Genomic DNA, 15,818 nt, shown 5'->3' with positions numbered 1-15,818 from the left:
TCCTCATAATAAACTCTTTTGAGTCATAAAGCTGCCTTCCTCCCACCTCCCCCATGACATTCCACTGCCAAAGCCATGTTTGGCAGACTGACATCCTTTGGTGCCACAGTTCGTGTGCCTGCAAGATTCCTAGAAAATTTGAGTCTTTACATCGAAAATCATGAAAGGTTATTTGACAGTCAAATGCGCTTGGATCTTATGAGGCATTTGAATATGGTAGCACCTTGAAGGGGAGCCATGGTGTCTGTGGTCCCCCCTCTTTAGGAACACCCACACCCACACCATGAGGAATGTGTGTCCTCAGGCCACACAGGCTTTATCCGCAGCAGGTTGGGGTTTCAATGCCCACGGACACACGTTTGCATCGTCCTCAAGAAGCTCAGAGAACTGTACCCGCACAGACTGAGCGTGTGACTTTCTCCACCATCAGCCCCTGTTGACCTGCCTGGGGTCTCTGACACTTAAAACACTTGCTCCTCACGGAGGTCACACGCGCACGTGGTTGTTGCCAGCACGTACCATGTTCCCCAGGAAACCTGGACTCCCCCTTCACCACTGAATCAGGCATTCCCTTTTCTGGGTGGCCACCTCTGTCCCCGGCTCACACCTCCATGCCCTCCCTTGGGTCCTGCAATGTCCGGCACACACCGCCGCCGTGACAAGTGTGACCAGGCTGTGTTGTGATTACAACATAAAGACCAGTCCGCACCCTGCCCTGCACCCATCACCTCAAGGACCCAGCACTTAGCGCTGTGTGCGACAGATGGAGGACAGGCTCAAGCACATGTCCAAACCACAGAGGGATGAATGAATGCATAAATATGCATAAACGCATGGACAGCAGGACAGACAGAGGACGCTAGGTGGTTGCTGTTGCTGCCGCCTGAAGCCATCTTCCCCTCCCAACCGATGGCAGGCGGCACTTGGATTTCAACCCCAATCCATATACTAGAGTACGTATATGGCAACAGTTTTAAAATAAAACAAGAAAATCATATGGCTACATTTTATTGGGCAGGTAAAGGAAGAGACTGGACATGAACGCATTCAAAAGCACCAAGCAAATTTGAGCCGGTATTCTACAAGGAAGGGCTGCCTCCCAAACCCAGTTAGGCATCAGTGGGTTCGACGGGGTGATCTGTGTGTGCACAAGTTCATCTTTTAGATCGGAATCTTCCTCAGGTAGTTTTATGTGCCGCAGCCTGACAGGGGGAAAAAAAAAAAGACAAAAAACCAGACTACCACCTTCTCCCTGCTGTGCTCGATGCCAGTGGGATGAACTTTATAGTTGACGAGATTTTTCCTTTCCTTTCCTCTCTAAGTACATGTCTAGTCCAGTACTTAGACTAGTCTAAGAGACTAGTCCTTACTACTTAGACTAGTCTAAGAGACTAGTCCTTGAGGTGATGGGTGCAGGGCAGGGTGCGGATCTTTATGTTGTAATCACAACACAGCCTGGTCACACTTGTCACGGCGGCGGTGTGTGCCAGAGAAATAAAAAACCGGGATGGAAGGAAGGAGGGAATAATCTGAATCCCAAAGATAAAGAAGAGTCGTCTGATGAAAATCCGTAGCTTTCAACCCCCAGACAGGACAGGGCAGGGGTGGGTGGGTTGGGGGGATCGGTTAGAAACCAGGAATCCTGTTGGGGTCCTGCAGTTCAAGTGGCTCGATGCTGCCACCTTCTGGGAATGGGCGGTGCTGCACCTAACCGCGTCTGCCACTAACCTCAGGCCTGATCGCCTACAATTCTTCTCCCTCTTTTTTTTTTTTAAGATTTATTTATTTGACAGAGAGAGACACAGCGAGAGGGGGAACACAAGCAGGGGGAGTGGGAGAGGGAGAAGCAGGCTTCCCGTCGAGCAAGGAGCCCGATGCAGGGCCCGATCCGGGGATCCTGGGATCATGAGCTGAGCCGAAGGCAGACGTTTAACAACTGAGCCACCCAGGCGCCCCTCCCTCTTCTTTTTTTTTTTTTTAAGTAAACTGCGAAATGAAGTGCATCACACATATTGAAAAGCCTACAAATCCTAGGGGTAACACTTGATGAATTTTCTTTTTTTTTTTAAATAAAGGTTTTTATTTATTTATTTGCCAGAGAGAGAGCACAAGCAGGGGGAGCGGCAGAGGGAGAAGTAGGCTTTCTGCGGAGCAGGGAGCCCGATGCGGGGCTCGATCCCAGGACCCCGGGATCACGACCTGAGCCAAAGGCAGACACTTAACGACTGAGCCACCCAGGTGCCTCTTGAATTTTCACAACATAAGCAGCCCCACTGATGACCCGAGTGTGACCAGCCTCCCAAAGGCCCCACCTCCCCACCATGGGCACCGCTAGCCTGGCTGCTGAGGCCATCGATTAGTTCTGCCTGGTTCAAAACCACTTCTAACCCTTTCCCAGCGAGGGATCCCAGGGGCCTGTGCACATTGGAGGCTGCCCCCAGAACTGTTCCTTGTTGGTGTGTCCAGTGTAGTATCAGTACCTGCACTTGACAGATACTAGATTGTAAAATCGTGTTGTGTGTTCAGGTGAGTCGCCTCCCTGTCTTCCTCTTGTGAGCCTCTTCTCAGTGCGTAGTTCACAGCGGATGCTCATATTCGTTCACTGGTTTGACCTAAATCAACTCTGTGTCCACGAGGGAAGAAATAAACCTGCAGCAGCAGCAGAGGTGAGGACAATGTGCAGGGGGACGAGTGATGAAGGAAGAAAGACGGATGAAAGGCAGGCCTGGATGTCATGGCTTCTGGTTGGGGCCATGACCTTTTTGCACGGAGAGGTGCACTGTGATTTCAGACTCCGTCCACTCAAGCTCGCAGGAAGCTTGTAGGAAGGAGCAAGGGCACGAGCGTGGGAGAAGGCCCCAAGGGGGTTCACACTGGATTTCACGGTGGGAGGGGCGCGTCCCAGGCCCTGAGTCCCGCTTACTCCCCAGTGCCCCCCCCATCCCCTACTCTCGCAGTGCTCCAGGGAATGATCCAGAGGACTCTGGGAATCTGGTTTTCATTCTCAGGGCTGAAGTGGGTCACATGCACCCACAAGTAGTTTAGCTTGGCACGAGGAATCACACTTGTAAATCCATTCCACACCCATGTGAGCAGCAACTGGGTGCTGAGCGCTCTGCCGTTAGAAGACTTACGGTAGAACGGGCAGCCCGAGACAGGCTCAGAAATAACCATCCACACCCCAGGGAGGAGGCACTGGTGTGGTATGGAGGTGCAAGGTGCAGGGGAATGAGGGCCAAGGGGACATGGAACCCAGTCCTGCTGGAGCAGAGATCACACCACTGCCAAGCTCATTACTAAGATTCACAACCAATGTAACATATGCCCTATTTATCCATTCATCCACTCGACAAATGGCACCGGGAACCAACTTATAAAAGCAACTGAGTGATGCATTCATCATAGAGACCATGTTAGTAGAGGGTTCTAGAAGGAAGTGAAACAATCTGAAACCACCACCAAACCCCTCCTGCCTGGAAGCATCACAGATGGGGGGCATTATGCCGGGCCTCCCCCTGGCGGGGCCTAGCTGGTTTCCCTGTGCTCTTGGCTCTGGCTCAGTTCTCCTGCTAATACCACCCCAAGAGGCAGGTGTGTCTGCTTTCACCTGGCGGCAGAAGGATGGGAAGCGATGCCCTCTTCAGTACTTGACAGTTTGCACTGCGCTGAGTCAGAAATTACAACCATTCACATCCGCCAGTCACTGAAAGCCACCTCTGGCCCACCAAGGACGGAAGAAAAGAAGAGAGGGCAGGAGGAAGGCCAGGGCAAGCAGGGTCAGTAACTATTAGGATAAAGAAGGAATTTCAGAACATAGGATGAAAGGCTCTTTTAAGCGCCCTGGTGAAACATCACTGCATACAAGTAATGTGGCTAAAAGCAGCTCAGACTCATCAGAGCGCTAACTGGTCACTGCAGATGGCTTTTTATCTACTCCCGAGCTCCGAGATAGCCTACTGCCCATGGTCCTGACCTGGTCAGGAGGCTCCCATGTAGATCTGGAAAGAAGAGAACAGAAAGCCCTGGATTTCTGAAAATAGTCTCTAATGTGGACCTTCCAAGACTAAGTTTGCAAACTTCCTCTTCTTCCTCGCCCTGTGCCTGGGGCAGCGGGCTCACATCATCAGCCAGTTTCTAAGTATTAAGCCATGGCTCGTTCGCAAAATACCACCGTTTCTATTTCTTAGCAGCCGGCCAGCAGCATGGGAGGAGCCCCGATTAAGACGGTGAGAACCAAGTAAGGCGCCTCTTCTCTTCCTGCCCGTGCCCCCCTCCCCTTGAAGCTCTGATGTGATTAAAGAAAACAGGACAGGAGCCCGGGGAGCCCTCCACGGTCATCAGGGCGCCGCTGCCCTTGTCGATGGTGAACCGCAGGGGGAAGGTCAGCTCAGGGAATGCAGGGTCTCCCCAGAGCTGTATGAGGAGCAACAACAAAAGCTGACAAGATGCTCTTGTTCACCGCTGTCTCTTGCAAAGGGAGAGAGAAGGCTTCCTGATCGCAGTTCAGAGGAGATGAATCCATCCCTCACTGCAGAGCGCCCCCTGCAGCTACCAGCCTGGGGCTGGCGACCTGGGGCTGACGTCCAGCCATACGCCGCTGCCTTCCCCTTGCCCAGAAGCAAACTGGGAGGCTCCGCGTATTTCCCTGCTTCCGAACACGCACTGTAGAGGACTGGGTTTTTTCTCTTGTAAAGTTACAAAATCATTGTAAAAAAATCTGGGAATATCAGGAGTGCGTGAGAAGAATAATAAAATCGCTGATAAGTTTATCATCCAGAGCAAACTAGTGTGAACACGCTGGCGTAATTTTTTCTAGCCTTTTCTCTTGCTTTGTGTTATGCATATATATATGTACAAGTACATTTAAAGGCAGAGGTATAACCCAACTGCATCTATGATTTTGTATCTTGCTTTTTTTTTTTTTTTCAATTCCAAGCACTTCAGATGCATTTCCTCATGTCATTAAACAGTCCATATAATATAATTTTAAAGAGTCGTGTAAGAGTCCTTCATAAAAATGGGCTAGATTTTATTTGCTCTTTCTCAGACTTTCGGGGCATTTAGGTTGTATCCAAACTTTTAGCTACTTGAACAGTTTGGCGCATAAGTTTGATTCTGATGATTTCCCTTAGGCTTGGATTTCTAGAAGCGCAATTAGCGTGTCCAAAAGTGTGAATATTTTTAAGGCTCTCACTCTATATTGTCAAACTGCTCTTCCTAATGGTTGTTCCAAACTGTCTTCCTGCAAAATATATGAGATGCTGTTCACCCTCGCCTCTCTGCTATATGGAAAATGGCCCCTCACTGCTGTTTAGTTTGTATTTCTTTGACTACCAGTGAGGGCAGCATTGTGGAGCGTGCTTCTTGGTCATTTGTATTATCCTCTTCTGCAAATTTACTGCTGACATTAATTCTGGCTTGATCATTAACCTGGTATTTCTGACACACAACAGCACCACACTGTCCCGTGTGGGGGCACAGGTGCCCCCAAGACCAGCTTCTTGTAGCTGGTCAAGAGACCTACGAAAACCTCAAAGTTCAGACCCAAGTGTGCAAGTGTGAAAGAGGGCCAGGACTCATTTAGAAAACCGGGAAGAGTATAAGATCCGCATAAACCTCTGCGGTTTATAATTGATGAAATTTACCAGAATTAGAGGGAATCCAGTGCTCGGAGGCGACTGAATTGCTGACCCATGAGGCCCCTGAAAGCCAAAAGGGTTATATGAGCATGGGACAGAGGCCTCGGGCTCCCCGGCCGGAGCTACTACTTTTATTTTATTTTTTTAAAGGTTTTATTTATTTATTTGAGAGAGAGTGAGTGCACATGCGCGCATGAGCAGGGGGAGCGGGAGAGGGAGAATCAGACTCCCCACTGAGCAGGGAGCCCGATGCGGGACTCGATCCCAGGGCCCTGGGATCATGACCTGAGCTGAAGGCAGACGCTTAACCGACTGAGCCACCCAGGCGCCCCTAGGGCTACTACTTAAGACAGTGGCCAAGAGGTTGAGAAATGGGAACTGAAGGGAGTGGCATAGCCTCAGATCCCTCCCGGAAGGACGATGCTAACCAAGAGCAGTTGAGAAACAGACAAATTCTGACTTAGACACGTGCCAGCAAAAACAACGACTGAAGAGAAATAAATACACGTATGGTTGACAGGTCTCAATTTCTCCTCCTAGGGCAGCTTGAAAAAGTTGTTTGGAGGCCTTCAAAAATTGTGACTGGCGGATTCTGAGTTCTCACGCAAAGTGGGTGACTTCATTTCATTTGTGGCTGACTGCTTTCCCAAGACAGCTCTGCTAGGAGGGCATGCTCAGAGACTGTTTCCAGGGGCTGTCCTCGCCCTGATGGGATTCCACGGGCGTGACCCTGACAACTGTGCTAAGACACAGAGGCACATTCTTCAAGGGCAGATTTTGAGTACTTAAAATAAATCTCTTTTTTTACGGAGGGAGGGGGGAAGGGCATGGGATAGAATCTTACTTTTTTTTTTTTTTTTAAGATTTTATTTATTTATCTGTCAGAGAGAGAGCACAGCAGGGGGAGCGACAGGCAGAGGGAGAGGGAGAAGCAGGCTTCCTGCTGAGCAGAGAGCCTGATGCAGGACTCAATCCCAGGACCCCAGGATCATGACCTGAGTCGAAGGCAGATGCTCAGCTGACTGAGCCACCCAGGTGTCCTGAATCTTACTGTCTTATAAATATTTTTTTTAAAGATTTTATTTATTTATTTGAGAGAGAGAGCACACGAGATGGGGGAGGGTCAGAGGGAGAAGCAGACTCCCTGCCGAGCAGGGAGCCCAATGTGGGACTCGATCCAGGGACTCCGGGATCATGACCTGAGCCGAAGGCAGTTGCCTAACCAACTGAGCCACTCAGGCGCCCCTGTCTTATAAAGAATTTTTTAAAAAATGCACACAAAATACTGCATAGATATATTTCAATTCACACCATAGAGTCGTCCCTTAAAGTTGATGGTAAAGTAAGTTCTGCATGTACCTGGAAGCTCTGCAAATTAGAGATGCATCTGAACGGATACAAAGTCATACCCAAAACTGTACTCCACAATTACATCAGAATGCTGCAAACTTTTCTTCTTCTCGAATATAGTTTTAAAACCACTGTACAGGAATCCTAAAAGTAGCCAGGGCTTATCTTCTATTTTAAAATAGCTAGCCAATGAATCATTTATTGTTTTGTTCATTGCTCCTACAAATAACTGTGTAGAAGCTGGAGAAAGGCGCCCCGGAGTCAGAAATCATTTACAGTCTTTGCTCCTAGACCTAGAAGGAAACATTTCTCATGTTGTCTTTTCTCTCTACCCCACGGAAAACACTTCCTTTGAAAAACATACACTTTTTTTTTTTTTTTTAAAGTAGGCTCCACGCCCAATGTAGGGCTTGAACTCATGACTCTGAGATCAAGAGTCACACGCTCCACCGACTGAGCCAGCCAGGCGCCCTGGAAGCCATAAACTTTTATATGTTTATATCAAGGAGTTAAACTCAATTTATTTAAACAAATATTCACTGAGAATGTTTGTCCACGATACTGTCACAGTAATAGGACACAATTCCCATCCTCAGGGGTAATTTTTATCTGGTGAGGTAAAGAAGTTTCCACAGAGAAGACATGAAAGGCAGAATGGTAAATTCTTTAACCAAGGCACTAACATTTCGACTGAAGATTAATGCTGTTAATGTGTTAATTGTTCTTCTGATGCAGATCAGTTTATTTTTACATACGAAGGGCTCTGGGACTAATGAGAAGAAAATTATTTTAAGCATTTAATTTGTAAACTAAATGCATTCTCTGTACAGACCTTTAATGCATGCGTGCATGCACAAAGAGAGGGAGCAGGTCTGAGCGTGGGATGAAGGGAAGGGGCACCTGGGTGGCTCAGTTGGTTAAGCATCTGCCTTCGGCTCAGGTCATGATCTCAGAGTCCTGGGATCGATCCCCGTATGGGGCTCCCTGCTCAGCGGGGAGCCTGCTTCTCCCTCTGCCTGCTGGCCCCCCTGCTCGTGCTCTCTCTCTGTCAGATTAATAAATAAAATCTTAAAAAAAAAAAAAGACAGTAAGAGTCTATTCCATGCCCTCCCCCCAAAAAAGAGATTTATTTTAAGTACTCAAAATCTTTTGCTCTCTTTCTCAAATAAATAAAATCTTTATTTCATTTAAAGTTCAAAAGTTCAAAAACAAGAAAATCTTTTAAAAAAAGATTTTATTTATTTATTGATTTGAGAGAGAGAGCAAGATAGAAAGCATGAGAGAGAGGAGGGTCAGAGGGAGAAGCAGACACCCCAAGGAGCTGACGCAGGACTTGGTCCAGGGACCCTGGAATCATGACCTGAGCCGAAGGCAGATGCCTGACCGACTGAGCCACCCAGGTGCCCCTAAATAAATAAAATCTTAAAAAAAAAAAAAACTTGTGGAATGTGATAGGGTGAATCTGAAATTCATATTGAAGGATAAAGGTCCAATCATAGCCAAGATACTCCTAAAGAAAAAGAACGAAGAAGAAGGACTACCCTTACCAGACAGTAAAACTAAAAATAAAGCCAGTAAATAATTATCATAGCAAAAAGCAAACAGACCGATGGACTGAATAAAGATCCTATAAACAGGCCCTGCATATATACAAAAACCTGACTGTGATGGAGAGAGCACTAAAGATCAATGAGGAAACGCATGGACTGGCCCATTAATGGCACTGAGACACTAAAAGCAATAGCCCTAAAGGAAAAGATTATTAAAATTTACTGTGGTAAGAGTTTCTGTTTATCAAAAGACACCATAAAAATAAGAGAAACTAAGAACTGGGGAAAATATTTGCAATACATATAGCTGGAAAAGGATTAGCATCCAGAATATTTTAAAAATTCCTACAATCAAGGGGCGCCCGGGTGGCTCAGTTGGTGAAGCATCCGACCCTCGATCTTAGCTCAGGTCTTGATCTTAGGGTTGTGAGTTCAAGCCCCACGTTGGGCTCCATGTTGAGTGTGGAGCCTACTTAAAAAATTCATACAATCAATACAAGGCAACCCAGAAAAGAAGGGTGAAGGACACAAATAGGGATTTAATGGAAGAGAAAACACAGCCTTTTAAGCAGGCTCCATGCCCAAAGTGAAGCCCAACACGGGGCTTGAACTCATGACCCTGAGATCAAGACCTGAGCTGAGATTGAGAGTCGTACACTTCATTGACCGAGCCACGCAGCCACCCTGACAAGTGCAGGTTTATAGAGGTGACCTGAGAACAAGCTGGGTGTTCCTTAGCAAAGCTGAACATGCGCACATCTTACAATTCAGAAGTCCCGCTCTTAGGTACATGCCCTAGACATGGGCAGACACGTTTCGGAAACACGAACAAGAACGCTCATACAGCTTGGTTCGTCACTGCACAAAACACTCCAACAACCATTAATGGTGCTGTGGACACAGAAACCGGGTTCCGCACTAGACCTTCCACTCTACACGATGGAATGCCCTACAGCAGTGAAACAGGAACAGAACACAACTCTATGCACCAATATGGATGAATCCCCAAAAATGCTGAGCGAGGAAAGCAAGAGAGAGTATGTGAAATATGATTCCACTTATGTAAAGTTCAAACACAAGAAAACCAAACAAGACATACTGTTGAAAAATACGGAGAGTTGATAAATTTATACAGAAAATTAATAGTTCAGGATTTCAGGATAGGGGTTGGCCAGGGGAGGGGTGGCAGGTAGGGAGATGGTGTGACTGGATGGGGACCCTGGGTATTCTAAGGGGGTACAGGGATGTTCACTTTATTCTTTAAATTCTGTAAGACATGAAACATACCATATATATATATATATATATATATATATATATATATATATATGTATGTATAAAGCACACATAGACACCTTTCTGACCATAATAGGGAATAGGTTACAGGCCAACAGGAAGAACCTTTATCAATGGATTTACAATGTGATTCCCCAGCTTTCATTCATTACCTACTTTTATCAGAGTGATCTATCAAGGCAGGATTCAGTCAAGCTTAGCAAAAGAGCTTGCATAGCCCGGCCAGATGATAAACACGACCTCAAACGAGAAGCTGTAAAAAGCCCTACAAGGTCACGAATGGCTTCTCTCTGCCTCAGATGTCAAAATCTCAATTAATTAACTCAGCTAAACAGACAAGAGCTGAAGGCAAGATTCTAGGCGAGCCTGCGATTATCACATGCTGGAACTATGATTAAGTAACAGAAAGGCACTTCAAATGGCTAAGGTTGACTGACTTCTAAAGGATACTTGAAAAACAGATGTCTTCCACTACACGTGTATACCTTGCTCTGGGAAGAATGGGCACCTGCTTGAAGTTGTCATTCACAGAACTGAATTCTTTTGCCGAGCGGTATTAAGTGCTCACCTGTGTTTGACCATGTTTTGATCATGGCAGAAATGACTAAAGAATCTCGCATAGAACAAATGCATGACGGCGTGTTCCTTCCCTCCGATGTACAAATCCACAGGCATCCAGTAATCTGCCAACGCTGCATTAAAAGGGCTGCAAGAGAGAGAAATGGTCATTTTTTACAAACCCGCTTTGCTGCAAGAACACAAATTAGATAGACCTATTATAATTCGCATATACCCCGAGATAAGGTCAGAGAAAAACAGTGATTTTTCTTTTTAAAATATAGTAAGAGAAAAGCTGATATAATAAAGCAGAAAAAAGTCAGGTCGGTATGAAATTATGAAATTTATTAAAACTGTTTCAGAAGCCATTTTAAAGAATGCGATTTTCATTAAAATAAGGACAGAAGGAAAACACAGCAGCATAAAAAAGGTATTTCTGTGAAAAAGGTTATTTCTGTAAGATGTGTATTTGAATATCTGGATTTCTATTTTAATTTTTATTGCGATTAGGCAAATTGGGATTTGTGAGTTCTTACCAATAAGGGGCAATATGGCATTTACAAAGAAGATTAACACGCAGCCACTAAATGTTCATTTTAAAACAGAAATTCCATCTTATTTTTAAAAGCAGCCTTAAAATACAAATAGTCAGCAAGGGCCTGTATATGGTCTCCTGCATGCAAGGAGCATATTTAGGGTAACGAACACAAAATCACCCAACATCTCCCTCTCACCTAACAGATACTGTCAGTGACAGAAATCCTACAAGAAAGGCTTCCTCGGACTCCCTGGTCCTAATGGGTGCTGGGGAGTAAAGCAAACACCACTTCCCTCTATTCTCTGGCTGGGACTCTTGAGAGGAGAGTTCGTGAGTGTGCAGACGTGTGTGTGTGTGTGTGTGTGTGTGTGTGTGTACACACACATGCTTTGTGGGGAGGGGAGCAGAGTGGGCTGAGCACCTTCAATCTCAGGAGACTATGCTTCCTAGAGATCTTCCAATGAAGCAAATCTCTGCCTTTGGAGGATTTATACTCCGTGGTCGCAAATATTTGTAAATTCTCTTCCCTACACCGCAAGACACTTTTTTTTTTCCAGCATGGACTTGGCTCAGGCTGCCAGCAAAAGCCTGTGGCTCAGCAGGTAGGCCTGGCCAACCGCCCAGCATTTGCATCTTAATGCAGTTTGCTTTTCTCCAGTCACTAGGCCAGAATTCTGGTAAAATTAAAACAAATTTTTTCCCCTTTGTGAATAATGGTTCCTCAGAAAAATCCAACTACTCGTCCAAGGGACAGAAAAGAAAGGGAGGTCAAGGAGGGTGGTGCTCATCCTGAAAACAAGTGTGGGGTGCATTTCGATGTTGAAAGTAGCTATTGCTCGGATCCATGATTTACCCGGGAACCCATCTAGGGAGGACTTGAGCTGGTGCTGAAACTCACAGCTGCATTTTATGAGGCAAAAGATGTGTGCTCAATGATATTCCCAGATCAGAGGCTGGGAAGGCCTCAGATACAACTCTCCAGGTCCAGGGTCCGTCACTGATGTAGAGCCTCCATCATCTGTAAGAAGATTTTCTTCTGAAGCATTCTGACAGGTAGGGCCTGATTGCCGTGGCATTCTAAGCAGCTGCTAAAGAACAGAAGGCACCAGGAGCCCCTTCTAGAAGGAAGAGTGGGAGGAGGGGCCCCGCTTCCCTGCCACAGTAGTCCCCATGCATCCTGCCTTTCTGGCCACCGTTTACTCAGGGTCCCCTCACTCCTCGATGGCCTGGACTCGAACGACAGAAATCACAGTACTGCAGGGTGGGACTCTGGTGGAGATGGGGGGAGGGCAGGAGCGCCAAATCCCACTGGAAATGTATTAGTTTACAACCACCGAAGAAAAAAGCGGGGGCATGTTTATATGTGGACTTCGGGGTTGGAGGGCAACGGTTCTCCTGTGGACAAGAGCAACCTGGCAAGGTCTTTGAAGGACGTGGTTGCGGTTTTCCTGAGCTCTGTGATTGCTTTCTTTTGCTCATTCTCTTTACCCACCCTCTCCCTACGGCCCTCTTTCCCTTACTCACGTATTTACCTTTGTCTAAGAAGCCTGCCCATGGCTGAAAACTCAGCTTGTACTGAGGGCTTTGTCGTTTCAATACTGGTCCCCAACCCCTGCCTTCATGAGCACCACGCCCCCCCCACTCCCCTTAAGCCACTTGGAATTCTGTAGCTGTTTCTTCTGGCAATTATACTCTTTATTGATTTATCACTTTTAGAAATTACTGTGTGTATGTGACAAGAGACGATGCTTCCTAGCTCCCTCATGCTCCCTACCTCCCTCCTTCCCTCCCATCATTTTTATCTGTTAAGTAAACAGCATTACATCTTTATAACCCCATAAATGCAGTTCACCACAGGGCCATGAAGGGTATTACGACAACAGCATTTTCTTCCTTCTTCAGCTTTTTATTTTTCTTGTACTTGGGATTCACTTGGCTGTGAAGCATCTAATTTAATAATCTGACACACTCCCTTAGGAGGGCCTGTTTCAGGGGGCATGGCTGACCAGCAGCTTCCAGCCCCGGTTCTCCCAGAGGGAGGGGACCAGCGCCGAGGCACCTCTGCCAGACCTGGGACTCTCTGCTGGACAAGCTTTGCTCGGGGCTTCCATTGGCCCGGCTGAGACTTTCTCAGAGCTGCACTGTGGTCTGAGGGATCCCCCCACCAACTCCTGCTCCCTCCGCACCCCCCATCCTTTCGGGCGCTGCCCCCAGTAAATCTCTCCCATATAGAATTCTGTCTTGGTGTCTGCTCCTTGGGGGACCCAAACCGACACACGCTCAAGGGACGCAGCAGGGCCTTACCTCTGAGTGTTCTGCGGGTCGGTATATCTGAAGTAGTACCAAGCGGAATCGACAAACGTATCCATTGTGTCAGTCTCTCTCTTGGCAGCTCCCTTGCACCTAAAAAATAACGGAAGTTCATTAACTGGTTTCTTTTTTTTAATGCAGTGTTCCACTGGCTTTTGACAAAGCGCTGCCAATTTAGCATCCATTTAGAATGTCACAAGAACAATGCCTCATCATGGATCAGCAATTCAGAGAAAGCTCTCCTTTTGTACTGTTTAGTACAGGACGTTTTAAGGAAATTTACAAAGAAAAATTTAAATCTTCAACAATTAAAAGCCTTATTCTCCACTTGTCTAAATTCTACCTGGTAGAAAATCTAACAACCTATGTGGAAAAGCCAGGAGTGTGTCTTTTGCATGTTAACTTCTATTTTAGGCATGTCAAGATTGCCTTCAGCCAATGCCTACTGTGTGACACCTATGAAGCAAATCAATCTACGAAGAGAAGCTGAAAACCAAATGGAGACGCTGTACTAAAGAAAGAACTTGGGGGGCGCCTGGGTGGCTCAGTTGTTGGGCGTCTGCCTTCAGCTTGGGTCACGATCCCAGGGTCCTGGGATCAAGCCCCGCGTCGAGCTCCCTGCTCGGCGGGGAGTCTGCTTCTCCCTTTCCCACTCCCCCTGCTTGTGTTCCCTCTTCTGCTGTGTCTCTGTCAAATAAATAAATAAAATCTTTAAAGAAAAAAAAAAAAAAGAACGAACTTGGGTTTTCTCTATCTCTGCAAGGGCTGGGGGGTGCAGAAATCGAAACCCACTAGGGTGACCTTGGGAAGAGAGGTCACCTTGGGGGCCCAGCGGCAGTGGTGTGCTAGAGCCAACTCATACCGCCTTGTGAGAATCAACAGTTCGCACCTCTTCCCAACTCAGTGACAAGTGATGTCAAGTTCATAGCCTGACACTAGCTTTTGGTGGAAGTATGTATACTACAGAGACTGGCAAACACCACAAGTCAGGAGCTCCCTTCCAATGCGCCCACCGCCGAAGGGTAGGATACAGACGGGTGAGGATATCCCTACTGTTCCAGAAAGCAAATGAAGCGAGATCCCTGGTGTGTGAAGGGCTGAAAAGAACAAACGATCCTCACCCTCGGGGTGGGGATGCCTGGGGAGGATGAAGGTTCCATAAGGGCCCAACTGATGAACCGATTCTGAAGCAGAACCAGTTCGTGATGGGCCCATGGGATGGGACAAACCGGGTACAAAAAAACCCACAACTTCTAGGAACCCAAGAGAGGGTGGCCTTAGTCAAGCCTAGTCTAGGAGGGGCCCAGCCCCCCTGAAGACTCCTCAAGGCCTGGATCAGCAGTGGATGCATCGAGCCAGCTACTATGAGCTACTAATAGGTGACAGGGGCCCTTTGTGGCAGTGAGAACAAGCTGGAGAACACATTTCTGACTCCAGGTTTTCCCTCTTGAGGCTTGGAAGAGGGACCAACTGCCCTTCTAAATGCTGCCCTTCAGGCAGTCTCAGTCCTTGGGGGGTTCTTGGAGATCTTGAGGAGGGACATAAGGAGCCCCAAGAGGAACTGATGAACCTTCTGCTAATTTTGCATGCAAGGGCAAGGGTCTGCTTTTAATTTAAAAATAAAAGAAGGCCTGCATTTATATCTTGCATCTTTGAAGCAGTTCATACTGGCTTTACAAATCGTACCAGATTGTAAGGAAACAGCTAGCCCCCCATCTCCCACTTATTAAATACAAATGGCTTGGGAAATAGATCCTTGGAGCCTTGGGACTCTCACAGGAGCCTCCCTTTAGGAACAGTGGTGGTCCCCAGGGGGCAGGTGTTGATGCGAGAGAGCACGAGGGAATCCTGTTTCCTACCACCCAGGGCTGCTATAAGACACTGCTCTCCACAGTGCATCTCTAAATTAAAGCCAGATCTTTTTACGTGGAGAGCAATCAACCAGAACACAGACACTATTTGGGCAAATAATTACAAGATAAAGATTACTTCTTCTCCTCACCACTGGGACAGATGTACAAGTCGGGAAGAAAATGCAGGACCCCGTTAATCAAAAGGGGTAACGTCTGCCTACAACGTGCCATGCTCATTTTCTTTGTAATGGTCACGTGGGACTTGAGGACAACCAACACATCTTATTCCTGCCACTAAAAGCTGGTTACATGGCTTAGCTACTCGGTAAGTGGCGGGTGGGGGGGAGGAGATGATGATGGCAGTGACGACAGCATGATCATCATCAGCTTCAATGGTACTAACAGTAACAGTGGATGCAGGCACTGAGCCAAAGTCTTCCCTGGCATTCTCTCCTTTAATCCCCATTCGAACCCTGGGGATTACGAGGTAGAGACTATTCATGTCCCCATTTTGCAGATAAGTAACTAAAATTCAGAGAGGTTAAGAAATCCACCCAAGGTCTTGGAGCTCGAGAGTAAGGAATCCACATCTGTTGGGCTCTGCAGCCCTGCTTGGCCACGCTGGTTCCGTGACTGTCGGTCCTGGATTGCTCATTAGAGTCATCCAGGGAGCCTTGACCAATACCATGGCCTGGGCTCTGCCCTCCAGGAATCCACAGCCAGG

General features: G+C 47.1%; 1 protein-coding gene across 4 annotated transcripts in view; it reads right to left on the bottom strand.

The window, feature by feature from the left end:
* Positions 1-15,818, bottom strand: part of LARS2 (leucyl-tRNA synthetase 2, mitochondrial) — a 148,906-nt gene that overhangs the window by 28,761 nt on the left and 104,327 nt on the right. For all 4 annotated transcript variants that reach the window (XR_003210723.2, XR_012380863.1, XM_025885025.2 and 1 more), the window contains 2 exons: positions 13,236-13,334; positions 10,404-10,541 (listed from right to left, as the gene is read on the bottom strand). Coding sequence is in view for 2 of the 4 variants with exons in the window: in XM_025885025.2 (XP_025740810.2) it covers positions 10,404-10,541; positions 13,236-13,334 (237 nt within the window). In the remaining 2 variants the exon portion in view is untranslated. The remainder of the gene's footprint in view (positions 1-10,403; positions 10,542-13,235; positions 13,335-15,818) is intronic.

Source organism: Callorhinus ursinus, unplaced genomic scaffold, assembly GCF_003265705.2.
Source record: "Callorhinus ursinus isolate GAN/ISIS: 27379988/994484 unplaced genomic scaffold, GSC_fseal_2.0 scaffold15, whole genome shotgun sequence".
Classification (NCBI taxonomy): domain Eukaryota; kingdom Metazoa; phylum Chordata; class Mammalia; order Carnivora; family Otariidae; genus Callorhinus; species Callorhinus ursinus.
The sequence above is the reverse complement of the archived record's forward strand: the minus strand, read 5'-3'. Positions and strand labels throughout refer to the sequence as shown.